Source organism: Pimephales promelas, chromosome 10 (genome assembly GCF_988280905.1).
Source record: "Pimephales promelas chromosome 10, fPimPro1.hap1.1, whole genome shotgun sequence".
In the NCBI taxonomy this organism is placed as follows: Eukaryota; Metazoa; Chordata; class Actinopteri; order Cypriniformes; family Leuciscidae; genus Pimephales; species Pimephales promelas.
In genome coordinates, this window is record NC_142778.1 from 31,344,916 (window position 1) to 31,368,561 (window position 23,646).

Genomic DNA, 23,646 nt, shown 5'->3' on the forward strand with positions numbered 1-23,646 from the left:
GTACGCTCACCTAGATTGCTAGAAGCCCAGGAAACCGTCCTCACAAACAAGCATTCATACACACACTTAAACTCTTGCTTTGATCCGAGGCGTTGTAAAAGGGACTGGTGAAAGTGACTCATTTTTCCAGTAAGACTCATTAATTGGTTGCTGGAGGATAGTGAGCCACATCTGCTGTAAGTGGTTCAACCGTCGGGCTGGCTCGGTGTGGTGTGAAGCCTCTTTCTCGGGCAACTGACCTGAATGTGGCCTTTTAGCTCTGTCCTTCTGACGCTGAAATGTAGAGGAAGTGCTCAGACATGAGTCATGACGCGTCTTTGTTTGTGGGTTTGATTTTGGGTTAGGGTGTGTGTCTCTTTCAGGATGCATAACCATTTACATTTTGATGTGTGATCTGTAGTGTTTTCCAGTGAAGAGGCTGAACATTTTCTCGGTATCAGACGCATTGATGATTCCAGCTCACTGATCAAACATTGCAAGGTGATGAGTGTAGGTTTCAGTGGTGTGAAAGGGTTAGTTTTCGTTTTTTTGTTAAATTCATGTGGTGTATATGAATAAAATCCATTATAAATCTGTTTTTAATTGTTATGACGTCAAGAATTGATTTGTATTTATTTTTTTTTAAAAACATTTTAAGTCACATTATTGTCTAGTTTGTATGGAAGCTTGTTTCCGCCACAAAATAAAACATTTTAAAAAATGACTGCGATCTTTTATCTCACAATTGCTAGTTTACATCTCGCAATTCTGACTTTATTTCTGCGAGATAAACTCAGAATAGCGTGATATAAAGTCTCAATTGCATTATAAAGTCAAAATTGTAAGATTTTAACATTTTAAATGACGCAACTTTTGCAACTCTGCAACTTTTAAGTCACGCAATTTTGACTTTATAACTCTGCAACTTTAAATCGCGCAATTATGACTTTATAACACGCAACATTAAATCACGCAATTATGACTTTATAACACGCAATTCTAACTCTGCAACTTTAAATTGCGCAATTCTGACTTTATAACACGCAACGTTAAATCACGCAATTATGACTTTATAACATGCAATTCTAACTCTGAAACTTTAAATCACGCAATTATGACTTTATAACACGCAATTTTATCTCTGCAACTTTAAATCACACAATTCTGACTTTATAACACGCAACATTAAATCACGCAATTATGACTTTATAACATGCAATTCTATCTCTGCAACTTTAAATCACACAATTCTGACTTTATAACACGCAACATTAAATCACGCAATTATGACTTTATAACACACAATTTTAACTCTCCAACTTTAAATCACACAATTCTGACTTTATAACATGCAACTTTAAATCACGCAATTGTTACTTTATAACATGCAATTCTAACTCTGTAACTTTAAATCACGCAATTCTGACTTTATAACACGCAACTTTAAATCACGCAATTCTGACTTTATAACATGCAATTCTAACTCTCCAACTTTAAATCACACAATTTTGACTTTATAACACGCAACTTTAAATCACGCAATTGTTACTTTATAACATGCAATTCTAACTCTGTAACTTTAAATCACGCAATTCTGACTTTATAACACGCAACTTTAAATCACGCAATTCTGACTTTATAACATGCAATTCTAACTCTGTAACTTTAAATCACGCAATTCTGACTTTATAACACGCAACTTTAAATCACGCAATTCTGACTTTATAACACGCAACATTAAATCACGCAATTATGACTTTATAACATGCAATTCTAACTCTGTAACTTTAAATCACGCAATTCTGACTTTATAACATGCAACTTTAAATCACGCAATTCTGACTTTATAACATGCAATTCTAACTCTGTAACTTTAAATCACGCAATTCTGACTTTATAACACGCAACTTTAAATCACGCAATTATGACTTTATAACACACAATTTTAACTCTCCAACTTTAAATCACACAATTCTGACTTTATAACATGCAACTTTAAATCACGCAATTGTTACTTTATAACATGCAATTCTAACTCTGTAACTTTAAATCACGCAATTCTGACTTTATAACATGCAACTTTAAATCACGCAATTCTGACTTTATAACATGCAATTCTAACTCTCCAACTTTAAATCACACAATTTTGACTTTATAACACGCAACTTTAAATCACGCAATTCTGACTTTTATAACACAACTTTTAATCACGCAATTCTGACTTTATAACTCGTAATTTAGATTTTTTTTATCACATAATTGGGAGAAAAAAAGGCAGAATTGTGAGATAAAAAGTCACAATTATCTTTTTGATTGTATTATTTCATTAAATAGGGCTGTGTAAAAAATACATTTATGAATTTGACATTTTTACCCCCAAAAAATGTAATTCACAATTTAAGCCCTCTGTACTTTGTCTTGCATGTTGTTGATATTGTAAGCTATGTGTCACAGTCTGTTCCCATGTTCATTAAAATTCTCATTCCCTCTCATCTTTTGGATTATATACACAGCAAGTGTGGCAATTACTGTATCCTATTTATTCAGAAATGAATCAAAAATCTGCACATTTATGCAAATAGTCACTGATTTGAAAAGTTAGTAATGGAATGAACAACAAAGTGACACATGACAAAGAAAAAATGGCAGGTCTGTTATTTTGCATTTACATTCCAAGACAGATCATTTGACATTTCGTTCTGTCCATCGCTCACTGTCCATTACCTATTTATCACTGTCAGTCAGATTCAATCGCGCATTTAAATACCATTGTCAATCCAGAAACATTGCAATGTGTGCCAAGATGACACAAGCAACCATTGGTGTTTTCAGCCGGCTGTACCCCATTGACTCTGAGGTGAATAATACAACTGAATATGAGCGTCAGTCCTGCTACCCTGTCGAACCACAGTTCTGCTTTACGTAACACATTTGACACATTCACTGGAACCTTTACTCTTTTTTCTTTGCTGAATAATTGGGGTGGGAACTTTTTCAGAGGGGAAGACCAATTTTTGGGATAGCAGCACAGGCACACATTGCTTAATGAAACAATATTGTGTGTGTTTTAATAAGAGAATGGCTGAGGATGGGGAAAGCTGATGAGAGTGCCTGGATAAAGGCTTTGTAATCTCAGAAGCTGCGTGTGACCCACAAGGCTATTGCCGGGCCGCTGTCACACTTTTTTGACAGCATATTAATAGGGATTTGTGCCCCAGATGTCTGCCAGCACAGCATCGTCTGTCCGTAGCTCTGTCACTCCATTCTGCCATTCTTGCTTTCTATGCAAACCTGTCAGGAACGGGGGAATCACTCTGGCTATGGGGAATTTAGTTCTCATTCTTCCCAGCTTGAGCTTGAGCTGACAGTTTGGGAAGGTTTTGTTCAAATGATCCTCCTTATTTTATTGAATTTTAAGTAGTACTAAATATTCAGTCTTCATTAAACTTCTTTTTAATACATTAGCATTAAGTAATATTGGAACAATCTTAAAATAACAGCATATAACTGTTCCATTGGCATCAAGGAATAGATGTGTGACCCTCTGCATGTTTGAACGTTATTTTGAAATGTAAGATAAACAGGGGAAAACATTTTTATGTCATATTGTATAAGCTGCAACATTCCTCTTTTTTCCCTTCATGTAGTTCTCATGGCAAATTAGAACATCTGTGTTTAGATGAGTTGACAGCACCACCTTGTGGCTGGAAAAAAATAACCTTTTCCTGCCATTGTAATATGAACTTTATTAGATTATTTACTAATAAAGTTAGTATATTAACATTTATGTATTTTTTTATATCATTTTATAATATATATTTATATTATATTTATTTAATATTATTTTAAATAATTGCAATTTAATTTTGTATTATTTGTTTACAATGTATTTTTTATCATATTTATTGTATATACTGTTAATTGTAAATAATTATCAACAAATATAACAGTTGTTGGAACTTACTTTGTAACTGTTGTATCAATTTATGCATGTTTAATTTATAATATTATGTTTCTGAAATAAGATTCCTGATCGTTCTTCTTGTTGTATTTCAGGTATACTCTTTTCCACACTAGTGTTTGGACCTGCGTGTGGTTTCATCCTGGGATCTGTCTGTACTAACTTTTATGTGGATGTTTTGCTCATCGACACAAGTGAGTTTCAGGTCATTCTTTGTTTATCCAAATACAACACAAACACTCAGTTTACAACAATAGAAAACTGCTGCAAAGCATTTTGTTTTCTTACCGATTTGATTTAAAAATCGTAAAAATCGATTTGATTTAAAAATAGAGTTGGTAGGTCAAATTTATTCATATTTTCAAAAAATCTATTTTTTATAAAAAATTTGGATGTTATAGAAAGGGTTTGCCTTTGCAATTTTGTTTATGGTGATGCACTTTGATTAAATACAATAAATATATATTTTTAAAATATATTTACATGTCGCAGTTATTTCGTTTTAAATGGAATGGGGGGAAATCGAATCAAATCGTAAATTGAGTTTTTTATTTTTTAAAAATCACAGATTTTTTTTAGGGGGAAAAAAAACGCCCAGATCTAGCGACAATGCTCTTGAATTTTTTGAATAATTGAAACTGTCATGATCAATAATCAATGAGTGGATCAACTGAAAAAGAAAAGTACAAAGAATTTGGTTTCCTTTTACACATCAATTAGACACGTTCACTCTAAGGATGCACATTCTGATACACTTTTAAACTAAAAATAAGGAGGTATACTTTCAGTCTACTTTTTATGTACTTCATGGAAATATAATTACAATTACACTTAAGGACACTTAACTTGTACTGACAGAAAAGTCTATTTGGACAATAATTGTACTCAATCTTTTGATTGAAATACTGTATACTTGAAAGTATAATTATGTATTCTGAGTATTATTTAGCCTATTAAATACTTCTTTCACATAGTTTTACATATTGTCTTGGTGTCTTATAAACTTTTTGTTGAAAATATTGATTTATAAAGAAAACAAATGTTCTTATTTCTGATTATAAATTTTTGTATAGTCCTCTTGTAGTGTACATATGAATTTACTTCAAATCTACTTAAAGTACAATTAAAGGTATATTTCCAGGATAAAAATTATAACCTAAATAGAAACATTGTAGTATGCAAGTGCAAAATAAGTTATATTATAAAAAAAAGTATGATAATAAGTTCGCTTAAAGGGTTAGTTCACCCAAAAATGAAAATTAAGTAATTAATTACTCACCCCCATGCTGTACCAACTCTGTAAGACCTTTGTTCATCTTCGGATGATTGGTACACCATGGGGGTGAGTAATTAATGACTTAATTTTCATTTTTGGGTGAACTAACCCTTTAAAGAAAACTTACCAGTATACTTGCAGTATAAAACTATTAAACTAGTTTACAGAGAGTATACTTCAAAGTGTACTTTCTAAAAAATGTGCTAGAAGTATTGTTACGACCGCTAGGGGTCGGCCATAACAGGAAAAGGAAAGAGTCTCACTACCAGAGAGATATCGAATACATATTAATTATGTTTATTTCCAAAAGGATTTAGCGTCTGGGGCAGACAAGGCCAAAATAACAAACAAAAACAATCTTTTGTGTAACCTCTACAATTTCAAAAAGATAGATAGATAGATAGATAGATAGATAGATAGATAGATAGATAGATAGATAGATAGATGTACACACAGAGACAATAATACACAAGACAGAATGAAATCGTGGAACAAATGACTCGAGCACATAACAAGTATTTACCTAGTAAACTATAAGTATTACTATATAAGTTCACTTGTAGTATAGTTGCAAAACGAATGAAACAGGATATTTACTGTTTCACTTAAAAGTATACTTTTAAACACTAAAAAGTGGGCCAATTTAGTCCCAAATATTGAAATTGGACACTTACAAGTATACTACTTGTACATTGATATTAGTATATAAAGTATACCTAAAATATACTTAATCAACTGAACTTGAAGTATACCTATCTTTTGTAAAGGATTCAGCTACACCTGACACATCGCATCAAATATAGCCATGAAATGCGGGGGAGACAAAAAAAACTTTAGCAGAATAAGTTGTACTGAATAGCTTAATAGCTCAGTTTTGATGTCAGATGTCTGTGAATTGCATCATGTACTGTATTATGTTTTGCAGTTTTAGAATTGGGTTTTCAAAAAATGACTACATATGTGAGAGAATTTTCATTCCTCTACATATTATCTATTTATGTATTTATTTACCATCAGGTGTGCTGAACATCACTCCAGATGACCCCCGCTGGATCGGTGCATGGTGGGGCGGCTTTCTCCTCTGCGGTGCCTTACTCTTCTTCTCGTCCATCTTCATGTTTGGTTTCCCCCAGTCCCTGCCCTGCAAGGAGATGGAGGGAGTTCTTGAGATTGAACAGGCCATGCTGCCCTCATCTTTACCCCAGGATTATGAGAAATCCAAGGCCAGCAATGGAGTCCTGCAGAACCACCAGCCCAACAACCTGTCCTGCTGTCAACAGCTCCGAGGTCTCAGTAACTCAAATTCACCATGTGATGTTCTATGCCCTCCTTTTGAGATTAGTCTGCTTTGTCTGAGTAAGGTTACACTTGTCTTTAAAGGATAAGAAGAAATGCTTGTGACAAACACTGATGGTGGTCTTTTGTTTGAATAGCAGCATGCATATGTTAAATTGAAGGCTTGGTCTTCTTAGATCCGTTTAACTGTACCGGACATGTTCCTCTATTTAAAAGTGTAATTATACTTAATGGTACACTGAGGAGGCAATTAGAGAATTAGAGTTAAGTCTTACTTATTAGCCGGCCCACACGCAATCTACACCCGCAGAGTTTGGAGAAAACCACAGAATTCGTGAATCAGTTGGATTGCGAAAAGTGGCCGTTACATACCAGAAATTTCTTCAAAAAAACATGAAGTAACTATGCGTGAGCTATTAAAGTTACATTATGTAACTTTTGGCCCTCTAGTGGTTAAAAAACAAAACTGGTTCAGGTCTGTGTGACTGTGTGGATGGATCAAGCGTGCCGCACAAGCCCTAAAAGTGAAGCAAAAACATCTCGATCGCCCCCCGGTGGCCGGTCTTAGTATAGGTCATAAACCCCGCCTCCCCTTGTTATTCAACGGCACGAGAGACAACAATTAAACTAAACTAAACAATTAAATTACACTTCAAATATCGTTTTTCCACAAATGTTTTCTGTCATTTACTGTAGTTTTTATCACGCCGATGTAATTTCAAGTGTTTTTAAAATAAGTTTGTCTTTAGTTAGTTAATAGATAAAACCAGTTTAAATGGAAACTAAATGCTTTACTATGAACTCTGTTAGTCGCTACATGGTAATTTATCTGTTCAATAAAATACCACCTGTTGAGTAATAAAAACGCAATCTCCGTTCTCGCCATCTCCGAAAAGCCAAGCCAATGTTGATTCTGGTTTAATAATGAGCTATCGCATTCTCTTTTTGCCAGCAAACTCTCCTGAGTTCGGCGTTTGTTTAAATCGGATGACTCCCCAGTTGTAGATTTAGCGGCTCCGTGTCAACCTTTCTAGCTCATTGTGGCAACTAACCTATCCCACTCCCTATCCATACATGTGTCAAAGTCTCTATTTACGGATATGACGAGAAACGCAAGGGTAAGCGACCTATGTACACAATGTCCCTTGAAAACCAACATGTCAGGTCTAATATATTTAAACACTTATAATAGGCTTACCATAGTGAATCTGGGTAAGACAAAAAAAGTGTTTTGGAAGAAGGATTGATGATGTTTTTACCCTCATTATTTTGTTTATTTTGAATTTTATAAAAAAAGTTACATACAGTAGTGTACCGTTTAAGGCTTGTTTTCAAAATAATTTTTACTGAAAAAAACAAGAATTGATAAGAACGTAAATGTGTACCATAAAATGCAATGTAAGTCGCTTTGGAAGCGTCTGCCAAATGCATAAATGTAATGTAAATGTACTGAAAAAACAGGACTAATTAAGCAATTTTATAGCTGTGAGGGGGTGAAAAAAATGGATGGATTGATTGATTGATGGATGGATGGATGGATGGATGGATGGATGGATGGATTGATTGATTGGATGGATTGATGGATTGATTGGATTGATGGATGGATGGATGGATGGATGGGTGGATGGATGGATGGATGGATGGATGGATTGATTGATGGATGGATTGATTGATTGATTGCATTACAATTTGATAAAATATTATGAAGAGAAACATTTTCCTTGGAGTACCGTGCATGGATTAAGCATGTGCAATAAGAATAGGAACAAGAATTCCAGATTTCCCTCCAAAATCAGCGTAAGTGTTATTTTAGTATAATTGATATACTTTTATAGTATTCAGCCTGAAAACTTTTCACTCTCTGGGTCCATACTGCCGTTCTTGTCTGTTTGTCTGTAAATAGAGTAATTGTTATGCTGGTTTTGTTCTATACTTGTAAGGCTCTCATTTCGTACAACAGCAGCCATCAATCATGTAAGATCTGATTACATACCAGCTAACATGATGCATTACTAGCACAGTAGCCATGGCAGCACAAGCTAAAGGCATACTTTCAAGACAGCGCAGCAATAATGTAGGCAGATGTTTTGTCCAACATGGTTAATGCATTTTTCAAGGTTTTGCCATCTGGTACGAACGCTGGTGACAAATGCTGTCAAATGAACCCATCAAAAAGACGGCTCCTCAGAATGTAGCCACAACTCTGCAGCACTTTAGACACGGAGCTGCAAATTAGAGGGTGAATGTCTGTTGATTGCATCATAAATCAGCAGTTTCTTCATTCAAGTCCAACTAACGTCAATCTTAACATGTTTTAGATTAGACTAGTCTGTCATTGCTCTGTATTTTAGACTCACTTATAGAACTCTCTTTGTCTCTCTTCCACCCTCATCATTTCTCTCTTCCTTTTTCACTCCAGTTATTCCCAAGGTGACCAAGCACCTCCTGTCAAACCCAGTGTTCACATGTATTATCTTGGCCGCCTGTATGGAGATCGCTGTTGTCGCTGGCTTTGCTGCCTTCCTGGGCAAATATTTGGAGCAGCAGTTCAACCTCACCACCTCCTCTGCTAACCAGCTGTTGGGTGTGTATAAAACACAAACACAACATCTTTGTTGATCCTGGAACAATGTTTCAGTCAACCAATCAGATTTGAGGGACAAGTTTACTGTTTATGTCAAGTTTAGGCTTACAACCAGGGTTCGGTGCTTCTACATCAGGGTTATGGGTAGGGATGGGGTTTGGACAGGAAATTTGTTATCAACAAAACCTGTTGATCCAGAAACGTGTTACTTGGGAAAATCATGGTGCACATACACATATATTCTGGGCTACAAAATTCTGTGAAAATGCTTTTCTTTTCTTTTTTTCATTGCAAAAAAAATATTACTTTTATTTCATTTTAAATACAATTAATTTTTCTAATGCAGTGCAACATTTATTTTTTTATTATTTTTATTATTGTTTTCATTTTCCTAATTCAATTTTCAATACAATACAATTATTCATACTATTTTGTAGAATAATTAGGAGAATCACATTATGAAATAAATTATTTTCTTCGAAACACGTTTTAAACACAATTATTGGCACGTCTAGAATTTTTTATGAGTAAAATATCTCTGAAGTATATTCCCATTAATATTTACCTTTTTTTAGCACACCTGGGTGACTAGGATCATGAAATTGTCTAGCTTGTTTCACAGGAGTTTAAATATGAGGAAATACAAAGGCCAAATTCCCTTAATCATCCATCACAATGAGTAAAACCAAAGAATATAGTTCTGATGTGCATCAAAAGATTGTTTAGCTTCACAAAATAGAAAGTGGCTGTAAGGAAATAGCTAGATTTTCATTGAAAGTTACATTTTTGCAAGGATAAACAATTCAGATTTATTTTTTACAGCCATTTTTGATCATATTTACCACAACTGTGTGTGTGTGTGTGTGTATTTACAAACTTTCATGTTATATGTGATTGCGATTAATCGATTTGCTCGCACTATTATTAACTTATTTGATATAATTTTTCCCAAATATTTAGTTGAATTTTGTTTCTATTTATTTATTAAATTATTTCATTCATTTAATTTAATTATTTTATTTCAAATTATTAGTACAACGATCTTTGCTGCAACCATTTTTCTGAAGACAATTTTTTAGCAAATTTTGATTTTGAATTGAATCTCAGATTCAATTTTGAATCTCAGACTTTTGGAACTTCCTTTATCCTGACACATTTATCTTTGCCACGAAATTATGCAAATCATAGTTTATAATTATAGCATTATGCATTTATCTATTTAGCAAATGCTTTCATCCAAAGTGACTTACAAATGAGGAGTTATACAACAAAAGTGCTTTATCTACATCAGAGGTTCTGCAATACAAGATAAAAGCACAAAGATAAAGGGTATTGACAGCGAAGCTTTATTTTTAACACGTTATTCTTTCTTCATAAACAGGGATGACAGCCATCCCGTGTGCCTGTCTGGGCATATTCTTAGGAGGTTTGCTGGTGAAGAAGCTGAACCTGTCTGCTCTGGGAGCCATACGAATGGCCATGCTGGTCAACCTGATCTCCACTGCGTGTTACGTGTCCTTCCTCTTCCTGGGCTGTGACACAGGACCTGTCGCTGGGGTGACCGTCGCCTATGGCAACGAGTAAGGGCGCTCAGCTGCTTTTCTCTCCTCGCAGCCTTGTTATTTTTCTGCCATTTATTCAGGCTTTGCAGAGAGAGGGTAGAGGACGACTTGTCTGCATGCTGAAACCTCTATTTATGTGTAGTATGTATGTATGGTCAGGGTTTGCATTTTATAGAATTCCCTACTTTTGAGTATTTCAGGGGAAACGGATGAGTAATACATCCTGGTTTATTTTCCAGGCCTACATGGAGCCTGTACTTACTGAACTCCACCGATTTACTTAGTTCATACACCCACCACTCACAATAATGGTGTGGATTTTGATTCATCTCACTGACTGCAATGTTTTTAATCTGGTTATCATGGTCCTCTAGAAAAGAAACTGTATTTTTTAATTGTTTTTTATTTTATTTTTATTATTATTTATGTACTCTAATTTTAATACAAATATTATTAATTTTTACATTTTTAATAAACATTTTCATTGCACATTATTAGCAGAAAAGTTTTCCCTATTATTACTGTATTATTATTATTATTATTATACACTTTAATACCATTTTTTATTATGTATTTCTATTATTATTATTATAATTACTATTCAATCTATCTGCCTATCTATATGTCTTTCTATCTATATATCTGTCTCTGATTTTGCCAAGACATGGTCCTGGATCTACATATTTTGTCCATCATTCCCATCCCAAAATGTAGTCCTTACCCAATCTCTAAACCTAACCCTACCCATAACTTTTTCCTAAAACCAGAGGATAATGATAGGTGAATAACACTGATTTAAGTACTTCACCCTGGTTCTAAGCCTACACTTGCCAAAAACTGTAAACTTGTCCCTCAAATCTGATTGGTTGATTGGAAAGTTGATCCAGGATAAACAAAGATGTTGGTCCAGGAACATGTGGTACTTGCTGAAATCACATACACCCTGTCTCTACCTGTCTCTGTCTGTCTGTCTCCATCTATCTATCTGTTTGTCTGTCTGTAGTATACAGATTTTTTCAAATTTTAGCAGAAAAGTTGTCTATTTGACCCCCTATTATATATATATATATTTACTTGTGTAATAGATTGTATATATATATATATATATACATATATATATATATATATAAGTTATTTGCAGAACCATTTTTGTGAAAACTGGACATTTTTAATTTTTGAATCCTAGATTTTCATGAATTAAGAGCTTGAATCATACCTTATAAAGTCATCAGTCATTTTTACACATTCTTTTCTGCATAAGACGAACCGTATGAACTACATGCCTCCTCTTGATCGGATGTTTCATTCATTCAGTTTGGTCACGACACGAATGAGAGATCAGCGCTGCTCCAATTTGTTCAGACTCGTTTCGTATTTATTCAACATATCTGTGTATACAGTGATGTGAATAAGTTTGGACACCCATGCTAAAGCTGCCTAAAAAGAGGAATAAAAAATCTTTTGGATATTGATCTTAATGATCAATAAAAATGCCTTAAAAAATGCCTTAATTAGAAAAATCAAACCTTTTAAGGACACCAATTTTCTTTGTGAAAGAATAATGTCTCATAAATAAATACATGTTCTTCCTTAAAATACAGGGTGCATAAGTCAGGTCACCCCTATGTTAAATTCCCATAGAGTCAGGCAGATTTTTATTTTTAAAAGCCAGTTATTTAATGGATCCAGGATAATATGCATCCTGATAAAGTTCCCTTGGCCTTTGGAATTAAAATATCCCCACATCATCACACACCTTCCACCATGCCTAGAGATTGGCATGGTTTTACTTCAGTTAGCCTAATAGCTGGTTTGATTTGCATTGAAAGATGATCTGACGAAAAGTACCCCATGCCAATCTCTAGGTGTGGTGGAAGGTGTGTGATGATGTGGGGATATTTTAATTCCAAAGGCCAAGGGAACTTTATCAGGATGCATATTATCCTGGATCCATGAAATAACTGGCTTTTAAAAATAAAAATCTGCCTGACTCTATGGGAATTTAACATACAGGTAGGGGTGTCCTGACTTATGCACCCTGTATTTTAAGGAAAAACATTTATTTATTTAGGATACATTATTCATTCACAAAGAAAATGTGTGTCCTTAAAGGTTGGAGTTTTCCTCATTTTTCTAATTAAGGCATTAAGATCAATATCCTAAAGATGATTTTTTTGTGGGTGATGGGTGTCCAAACTTATTCTCATCACTGTAATATCACATTGTATTGGCCTTTCCCTACAAAGAGAAGTCAAACAATTCCATCTGGGCTGTATGTTAAACAAACAGGGGTGTATATCCTGAAGCTTAGTCAGCGCTAAGATGAACTCAGTGACAGTAAATCTATAGAAAGTAACTCGATTCAAACAGGTGAATGTGTGTTTGTGTGTATAGGACCCTGCAAGTAGGCCAGAAGCCGGAAGCCCCCTGCATGAGTCATTGCAACTGCTACACTTCATCAATCAGCCCCGTTTGTGGCTCCAATGGTGTGACCTACTTGTCCTCCTGTTTCGCTGGCTGCACCAGTGCCATCGGTACCGGACTACCACCTCCTCCTCGCTTTCAGGTCATTACCCATCTCATTTTTAACTCTCTTTCCTATTCGCTGACACATAGTCTCTGTGTGGCAGCTTTTCTCGCTCTCCGCTCATTTCCTGGACAGCACGTGTCCAGCGTGGGTCATTAGAAATGAAGCCCACATCGCTCATCACATATACAGTGTTGAAGAGGACACAGCGTTCTGTCTGCCAGGCATCTTAATGGCCACTGCACTCATTAGCATACAACGAGAATGGTTCATACTGGAATAGATGATTCCAAGACAACAGTCACACAACTATTATCATAATTGAACACTGGTTCACGAGATTAATATATACCGTCCGGTGTGTTTAATGAGCCTGTTCGTCCCGAGCTCCGTGGGTGCATCAGTTCTCTGCAGATAAAAGTGACTTTTAATATGTTTAGACAGCTTTTTTATTATTATTTTGAACCCTCATTTTAATTTCGATGTTGAATGGTCTCATATACAGTGTAGAACGTACAGTGTATGAACACACAAGTACTTGCTGGCTTTGTAGTGAACATGTTCATGTGTTTTTACACTGGCAGAACCTGACGAGGTGCTCGTGCATCTCCGAATACAATGACTTTGCCACGGCTGTGCCAGGGAAATGCCCGCGCCGCGGCTGCAAGGAAGCCTTCCTCACGTTCCTGTGTGTGATCTGTGCCTGCAGTATGATCGGAGCAATGGCCCAGACACCCTCCGTCATCATCCTCATCAGGTGACCCTGTCCATCCATCTGTCTGTGATTTCACCAAGTACAACATGTTCCTGGATCAACATCTATGTTTCAGTCAACCAATCAGGGCTGCGTTTCCCGTACAACTATGTTGTTCGCTGCTTCACTGCCGTAGTACGATGCATCGTTGGAGAAATCAACTACCTAGTCACAACTGTTTCCCGAAACCCATTGTCACAAAGTATCGTTCAACCATGTTGGTTTCACACGTGGTGTAGTAAAAACTACTTTTAATGAAACTGTTTGAGATCCAGTTAACGCTAGATTTTTTGTATATAACGTACAGACATGTCATCTGAGGACTATTTCTAATTTTGCTTTATTACCAAACTCAATATTTGGCTCGTTCTTACATAGTAGAGCACGTTCGCACGTGCGCACTCTTCACAATCGGTACTTTAAATCTTTTGACAAACTAAAAGATGTAAATTACATTTGTATTCTAAATAAAAGGCACTGGTCACACTGAATGTCAGCTTGCTTATTTTGCTCAAGATTAGAGCCAGACCGATATATATCGGCCGGCCGATATTATCGGCCGATATTAGGCATTTTCCATAATATCGGTATCGGCAGTTATAATGGCCGATAAATTAATATTTAAAAAATAAAATAAAAACGGACGAAACACGCTTTAATCATCTCTCCTTGGCCTGTTATATTGAAAATGTATGTTTTACAATTTGCAGTATGATGTGATCTATTGCTAAATTATGGCTCATCATAGACTAGCTAACCACAAAGCTAGCTAATGCCACTATCATCAGTGGAAGACCGCTAACGTTAACATTAATGAGCTTGGAAACCACAATAGGTGGTTTGCAGTCACGTGATTGTGTTGACGCGCGGAACGGAGATGGAGGGCAAGGAGTGAAGAGCGCAATGGACGAGATGGAGGAAAATCCGTACTGTACTACTTTAGACGCTATTACAAGAGAAATATATAAACAGAAAATCGAAACATATGTTGGACGTGATCCTTACGTTATGAAGAGGACCGATTTTCAACTGAATTGAGAGATTTGCCTGCCATCGAGGCTAGATATCAGCAACTAACTCGTCTTACAGACATACTTTGACTTTACAAAATTCGGAAACTGGTACGTTACACAAACAGCCACATAAGTGTATTTAAACACCCGAATAATGTAATTATCAGCCACATAAATAATGTATAACGTTACTCACATTTGACGACGTGATCACTGCACACACACACACAGGCATTTTCCCATTCGGTTGCTCCCGACCGCAGACGTACGTTTGCAAGGCATTTTCCCCGGTGTTTTTCTGTCAATTTCTTGTATTTTCCCCCCTTATGAACAACAACTTTTGGCACACGATAAGAAACTCCTCGTGTTTTGATCGATTTGAGCAACCATAAACGACGCAAAAGATAGGCATTTTGAGTGTGTTATAGTGCTTCCTAATATAGAAAATCACTTCCTGCCCTCCATCTCCGTTTCGCGCCAAGGCAACGCAGTGGCGTGACGTCACGTGAAAACAAGCTATTAACTTTTTCTGCCTAAATAAAGTAATGATTACTGTATTTATAACTAGCATATCTCTAGTTACAGTCCCTGCATTGTAAAATGTAAGTTATACTTGCGAGGAGTGAACATTTAGACATAGAGAAAAAGTATCAAACGTATCTTGTGCAGAAAAGTTAGCTTTTCTTTTAGACGTGTGTGAAATCCAACAATATTTAATAAAAAAAAAAACGGCCGATATATCGGAATATCGGATTGTAAAACCCAAAAATATTTTGCCTTTAAAATCCTTTATCGGTCAGGCTCTACTCAAGAAAATGATTTATTACGTCCAAATGTCATGCAATAAAGAAACTCCGCCTCTAACCAAAGGTCAAGAGCTGACGTTCAAACCACACAACTTTGCGATGCTGTTTGCCAATGTTCGTTGGAACGATTGTTTGGGGAAACATCGACTCGCTGAACTATGCTGATAACGACTGAACTTGCGACCATAGTTGGCTAACGATGCTTTCGGGAAACGCACCCTGGATTTGAGGGATATGTTCACAGTTTATGTCAAGTTTAGGCATACAACCAGGGTTCGGTGGTGGCCCTGCGCAAACACATATTGGGCTACAAAATGCTTTTTTTTTTTTTTTGCAAAAAATTATTACTTTTATTATTATTTTCATTTCATTTTGAATACAATTCATTTTTATAATACAGTTTTTCATTGCAGGAAGGTTTATTTTGTGTGTCTGTGTGTGTGTGTAGGGCATATCTCTCTATCTATCTTTTTTACAATACCTTTCAAAAGTCTGGGATTGGCAAGATTTGTAATGTTTTTGAAAGAAGTCTCTTATGCTCACTAATGCTGAATTTATTTGAGCAAAAATACTGTAAATCAATAATACTGTGAAATAGTATTACTTTTTAAAATAACTGTTTATATTTTAAAATGTCATGTGTTCCTGTGATGCAAAACAGCATCATTACTCCAGTCATCGGTGTCACATGATCCTCCAGAAATGGTTTGATGCCGAAGACAAATGTTTTTTATTTGTTATCTCTTGCTGTTTTAGAACTGTGAGCCCAGAGCTGAAGTCATACGCCCTTGGAGTTCTTTTTCTGTTACTGCGACTGTTAGGTGAGATATCGCAGCACAGCACAATCACATTTACAAACTGAAACAGTACATTCAGCAGGGGAATCTGTCTGCCTTACTGAAATTAAAAGTAGGCTAAAAGAAGCATATCCAAACTATTGCTATCCAAACGTTGTGAAACAAGGACAAGTTCACTTCTGTTCAATAAATAGTTTTCAAATTGCTCTATTTCGAAAATTGAGACTTGACTTGTGAATGGGGGTTAAAATGCACTATTCAAACCCTAAATGTTCGTAATTCAAGAATGATTTGCAATATATACCCAAGTTTGGTCTTGTTTTTAAAAGTTATGGAAGTTTAAATTTACAGTAAATCAAATATACTGTACTATATTTTTTTATTTTATATAAAATATATATTTTACACAATATTTTACTCTAAAATTACTATAAAATCAAAGCCATTAATCTAGCCAAGTTATGATCCAAATTTGAAGTTGATATCACAAAAATTGAAGTTCCCATGAGATTGTGTTTAGGTGTAGTACCAAAAATAGCCACCGGGTACCATTTAATTCCATTGAATTTAGTTGTATACGTTTTGCCTTAACAAATTAATACATTTCTGTCTAAATATCAATTCTTCTCACAAAATTTGGAACCTTGAGACACAGACCTTTCTGACAATATGTGTTTTGTCAAGATTAGAAAAGGTTTTGATCATAAATTATGAAATATACTGATGCCCAAAAGGGGAGGAGCCTGATAAAATAATAGAGTACCGTTTCTATGGTAACGCAACGTTCAATTTTAAAACGGTTTTCGCCGGATGAATTCTGAGTTTATAAGCTTTCAAATTATACCTAATTTATGATAACTGCTAAAATATGTGATATAATAAAAAAGACGATAAAAAAGTTAATATATTTTAGAGGATACTACATATACATTATAATTTTTAGAGGATAATATTATAATATAATTTTTTGAAAAATACTAGATTACATGTTTTATTATGAACTTTTAGCATTAAAAAAAAAGAAGTTTCAATGATTGAAAGTGGGTGCATCGACTTTTTGTGACAAAGGTCAGACCTCGTGTTATGATGCAGATTTTTTGAGGTGCACTCTTGTCATAAATTCATCAATTACTCTTCCTACATAATTTGTGTATGTCTTCTACTTCTTTGTGTAGAAGGGTGTGTTCCCACTTATATTTCAGTTCTCTTGGTTCTGTTGGTCTGAACTAAAAAAGAAAACAATGCTTGGTCATTTCATGGTAAAAAAAAACTTGTAAGAAGTAAAAAAAAGCACCAGGAATCCACAAGCAAAGATCTTCTGCAAGGAGACGGCTGTTCTGATGCCTGTACCAAACTGCATTGGGCAACATGATGACAAGAAACAGGCATCCTTGAGCATTCTGTCCTTTTAAGGGTCACATTTTGTGTTTGGTTTTTGGTTTGTTTAGATGCCATCATATCTCAGCCAAACCGCATCAAGAGTTTGTTTAGAAGCTCTGAAAAGGTGGGTCTCGGTCCGCTTGTTTGATGCACACGAGGCTTCACACTTATTTAAATGAGCCACATTAACAGAGCAATCGCACCAGGGTTTGTTTTAATCCAACCAAACCTGCCAAGTGTGAACACACCCTAAGTGAAGTTAAAATGTCATTTTGTCTTCAAAATAAATCAATTACGCATGTGATGGATTATCACAGCAACTCAATCCATCTTGCAGGGTTCATTCCCCCTCCTTTGATATTCGGTGCGGGGATTGACTCGACATGCCTTTTCTGGAGCACCGAGTGCGGGGAGAGAGGTGCCTGTCTGCTGTACAACAACGTGACCTACCGCCACCTGTACGTCGGCATGGCCATCGTTCTCAAAATTGTGGCATTCCTCCTCTACACAACCACGTGGCAATGCTTGCGCAGAAACTACAAGAAGTACATTAAAAACCACGAGGGATACGTCACGCCCACAGAAATGATCTCGTCCAGCGTGAACCTGGACAGTCTCGGAAAGGACAGCAGTCAAAGCCAAGTCAACCGGACTAAATTTATATATAACCTGGAGGATCACGAGTGGTGTGAAAACATGGAGTCCGTTTTATAGAGGGTTTCAAGCGTCATTCTAACCGACGATCGTCCTTTGAGTTTAGCTCTTATTCCGGGATGTGCAGGACTGTTGTTGCACTTTATTATAAACTCATTCAATCTCTTCTACTGGGTCCATCTTGTTTTTAGATGGACTGTTTCTCCAGTGCCAGTAAAATGTTGTAGTAGTTAGCTGATCGTTGCCTCGCTGTTTCATTGACTGGTAGCTGGTTTGTTCAATTTGCAGACATCATACACAAATGCAGCCACAAAATGACTGTTTCCTCAATTTTTCAAGTAAAAAGCTAACTAAAATGAACCATTTTAAATGGTTATTCATCATCAGGCGAGTTGATTATGTTCTTGGGCTCTATCCAGTCTGGTATTTAATACATCACAATTATCAATACTAATATACAGTATAATTATATTGTATACATACAGAGATTTTCTATATGAAAACTATATCGATTATATCTTAAAACATTCAAAAGGGTGTTTGAGAGATCTTTTTCTTTTTAAGTGCTTTTTGCAGCATTTGCTTTCTGCTGTTAATTTATATTGTTTATTAAAGGGGCTACATGTACGAATTTTCATGTATAAATGTTATAAATGTGGCCGTTACTAACGGCATTACTTTTTCCAGTAACGAGTAATCTAATTGATTACTCTTCTCATCTTAATAACGCCATTACTGTCACTGCCAAAAAATGCGGCGCGTTACTATAACTGATGAAGCTGTTTTTTTTTTTTTGGTTTTTTTTATCAGACCAACTAGATCTTTGAGCGAGAGGCAAATACTTTTTTTACTGTTCTTCCTTGGTTAGTGGGCAGAGCACGAGACAAGCGCATAAATGCTGACGATTGGCTGAGGTAGAGTAAAATGTCATTGTAAGCCAATCAGAGGTAGAGCACGCATAGTAGTGATGGGCATCCGGCTCTTTTGGCTCACAAACGGCTCTTCAAATGACTTTGACTCTAATATTTCAATTTTTATTACATAATTATTTAATTTCTATAGGCTAAATTTGTAAAAATAGAGTCGGCTCTTCAGATATGCGAGCGAGCTCCCGACGTTCACCTAAAAGAGTCGACTCATTCGCGAATCGCGAACAACCCATCAAAAGCTCATTCGTGAATGAGCCGATCCATCATCACTAACGCTCATTCGCGAACAGTTGTGGCCTGTTGAGGGGCAATAAATATCAAAAGATACAAAACATCTATTGTGTTATTTGCATTGATCCGCTGTATTAACATAATATCTACATACATGGCATTTGATTGGAGGCTAGTGTCACTTTGTCCCACACAGCAACATTTTTTTAGATGTGTGTACAATGTTTCATGTTTCTGTTAATAATGTATTGTATTAAGTGTCCATTTCATTAATATTCACATTTATCATAAATAATTGAACATGTATTTTAAGTTCCGTTAAAGAGGGGTAGAGGTGGGGTTAATTTAATTTTACTTGAAAGTAAAGCAATAATTACTTTAAGTAACTAGTTACTTTTAAAATGTGTAACTGAGTAACTAACTTAGTTACTTTTTGTAAGAAGTAACTAGTAACTGTAACTAATTACTTTTTAAAAGTAACTTGCCCAACACTGCCTATGAAAGCCTGTAGAGTGATTTTTATGTGGACTCGGACCGGTTTTACCGTGAAAATCTAAAGGATGTTGCGGTTACGCGCACTCCCGACAACCTCTGTTCGGTTTAATGAAACATGAAATTAATGTTCACGAAAGAGCTATTCTGTAGTGTCAATTTCATGCAAATAAAAAGGTATTAATTCAACTAGTCTCACATATTCAGATTTATATAGTCTATAATCTTAACTATACTTTATAATTTAAATGACCTCATCTGGCGTCGACATAATGCCTGTAAATCACGAGCTGGTTCAAACATATCCACGTTGTTGCGGTCGGATACTTTCTTAACTGCAGCCATTATGGTTGTGTGTTTATTTTGTTATTGAGAGGAAAGCGCGCAGCACATATTTACCTAAACGTCTCTAAATGCAGTCTCTTGTACGTTCACGTGCGCGAGCACGAGCAATAAGTTGCTGGCTGCAGTTCACTTAACGGCCACCGATGTCGCTAATAAGGGTTTCTGAATTCTACATATAGCCCCTTTAAGGCCTAAAATGTCTTAATTTTCTAAAAAAGGTTATTGATACTGTACATTATTTGCATCTTTATACATTTGTGCAATAGTGGGAGAGCGTATTTGAAAAAAGTTTTTTGTCTATTATGAATATATGTTTTTTCTTTGTAAGATGTTTGTCATTAGATTTGGTTTTGGATTATGAAGACAACTATAGAGAATGAGACTGTTTATGTATAGTTTTATTAATGAATATAAGAATGCCTCTTTATTCAGATGACAATAATGGCATGTTCCTGACTAGAGGAAGAGGAATATTGTGACAGCATGACTGACATCAGGGAGAAGTTTTTAGGAAAAGACCATTTTATGGCAGAAGTATTGCTCTGATCTCACTGTAAGGCAAATAACATTCAGGCTGGGCCTTGGTATTTATGAGTTGGATGAAGAATGACATTTTATACACTTATAATATTACATGTAAAGTGTGTTTCAGCTTTGGGATGAGATTAAACAATTTTTTTCTTCACTTCACTGCAATAAGACATGGCACTGTGCACATGCTGTTTCTTCCTGTAGCACCTCATTGCAGTACACCAGATCCAGGGGGCGGAGTTGGTTGGGTTTAGGGATCAGGGGGTGGAGCTGGGTAGGTTTAGGTATATGTAAGGTGGGTAGAGTTGGATCTGGATCCGACTCCTCCCTGTGGATTTCATGTTCTGCAGTGAGGACCATCTCGTTTCTTCAGCAGTAGTGATGTATACAAAAGACAGTGCAAAAAAAAGCAGTGTACATCATTTTTTTATGCCAAAATAACTTTTATTTTATTCTGCAAATAAATTATTTTTCAGAAAATCTCAGATTTGTCTTTTTTTACTAATTTTCCAAAGCATTAACAAAAAAGCTTAATTCAAATTAAAGGTATAAGGTTTTTTTTGCCCGCAATAACCCTTTCCACTGAAATAATGAACCAAGTATTCATATAATAGTAAACTTTAGGATTATGTACACATTTACAAATTAACATAATATGCTTGTAGGAAAATTAAATAATAATACTAATAATAATGAATAAAAAATGCCTAACTAATCTAGGCTAATACAAATCAGATCTCTATGGTTCTTTTTGAAACAAATAAAACAATTATTTAGGCTTGATAGATGCTCTTCTGTGTAATATTTCTTAAGGGTAATAAATTATACTCTTTTTACACAAGGAGCAACAAGCAAACTTCTACAGCCCAATTTTTTTTATTATAGTAACATATTAAATGTGCGCAATGGGATACACGGATTTCTTTTTCTGAGTTACTGAACATCACCAATAATAATAAGAGGATGTAAACGGGCCCAGTTTGGTTATTTATAAAATCTAGGTCAAAATGAAGAGATGATGACTATAAGCCATTTGACTGCTCGTGTGAAGTTTCCACTTAATGGGAAAAAGAGATTAAGAGTGGCTTTTTTGCATTTGTGTTTTTCTGCTTCTTCTATTAGTCCTTGCTTTGCTTTCTCCTTTTGAGCTACAACCAGCATCTCCACCTGGGTGTTATTAAGGACACTTTTTTTAAGCTGGTCCTGAAAAAAAAAGAAACTGCTTGATTTATTGTGCAATGAAAGTGAAAAGCACAATTTTCACCATTGTCTTTTGAAATGAAACTCAGTGGCCCATCTCCAACAGCAGAGGCAATGCCGCTATTGGTAAAAAGGCCTTCTCTTGATACCTGTCATAGACTCAGATGCTCTTTACAACAAAAGGTCATATATAAACCTGGTAAGCTTTTTTTTTTTTAAATGAATGGACACCAAATGTCAGGCCGCATGGAATCACCGTAGAGATCCTTACAGTGCATTCGAACTGAAATCCATGTCTGATTTATGAGTATTTATTTTCCATCAGCTTTTAACAGTGTCTCTTTAAGTGAGGTGACACATATACTGTGTTAATCTGCCCTGGTGTATAAGAAGATTAAAGTCTTTATTTGATGTGGCTTAGATTCCCTTTTGAAGGCTTGACAGATAAACGAAGAATCAGTAGAACTGGAAGGAGAGTACGATTTGAGACTTTAGGGTAAAGAGACCCATTAACTAATAGAGGGACTCAAATGCTGAAAATTGTATGAAGCTGCTATTTTAGTATCATTTAGTTCAATCATAATTCATGTTAATTTTAGTTCTATCTATTTTTTAAATATATTTTCTATATTATATTATCTATATATTTTTGTTTTGTTCATATATGTATATATATTTTTATTAGGATTATTTATTATTTTAATAATGTTTAGTTTTAGTTATTTTAGTGCTTCAACTAAATGGAAATGTGATATGATGCCATGGCAATTTTTATTTTATTTTTTCAATTTTTTTTATTTTTTTTAAATGGGTTTAGCAACTTACTTATTACAAAATTTACTTATAAGTAACAAAATGAAGGCAATATTCACTGAATAATGTTTCTAATATGTATTTATAGCATGATGTCCTGTTCATCAGCACCTGCAGGAGACACAAAACATCTGCCAAGACAACAAAAGCTTATTCTTGTTAAAAATATGCTTCATGTCGTCAACACTGACATCTCAAACACGGCTTTGGTGTTGTTCAGTTCCCAATCTCAGAGGATCCGAACTCAGGAGGGATGATGATATGAAGCATTCGTGTTCTGCAGTGCAAGGTTATTTATCCGGGTTATTATTGTCAGCAGATAGAGAGCTAAATTGATGTATAATAATAACACAACATATAGAGAGCTACTTAATTTGCTCACCATATCAAATGTCTGACTCTGTGTAACACTTTATTTTAGTGTCCTTGTTACATATAGTGATAACTATCAATTCTGCATAATTACATGCAAAAATGCTGGGTTGTTTTAACCCAATTTTGGGTCAAATATAGACA

The 23,646-nt window shown here is 35.3% G+C and overlaps 1 protein-coding gene across 2 annotated transcripts in view; it reads left to right on the plus strand.

Annotated features, from left to right (window-relative positions):
* The window catches only part of slco3a1a (solute carrier organic anion transporter family member 3A1a), a 77,253-nt gene extending 55,651 nt beyond the window's left edge, over positions 1 to 21,602 (plus strand). For both annotated transcript variants that reach the window (XM_089116465.1, XM_039684092.2), the window contains 8 exons: positions 4,036 to 4,134; positions 6,234 to 6,503; positions 8,932 to 9,096; positions 10,478 to 10,676; positions 13,053 to 13,224; positions 13,770 to 13,942; positions 16,515 to 16,579; positions 18,273 to 21,602. In XM_089116465.1, coding sequence (XP_088972591.1) covers positions 4,036 to 4,134; positions 6,234 to 6,503; positions 8,932 to 9,096; positions 10,478 to 10,676; positions 13,053 to 13,224; positions 13,770 to 13,942; positions 16,515 to 16,579; positions 18,273 to 18,649 — 1,520 coding nt within the window. In that variant the 3' untranslated portion in view covers positions 18,650 to 21,602. The remainder of the gene's footprint in view (positions 1 to 4,035; positions 4,135 to 6,233; positions 6,504 to 8,931; positions 9,097 to 10,477; positions 10,677 to 13,052; positions 13,225 to 13,769; positions 13,943 to 16,514; positions 16,580 to 18,272) is intronic.
* Positions 21,603 to 23,646: the final 2,044 nt, after the last annotated feature.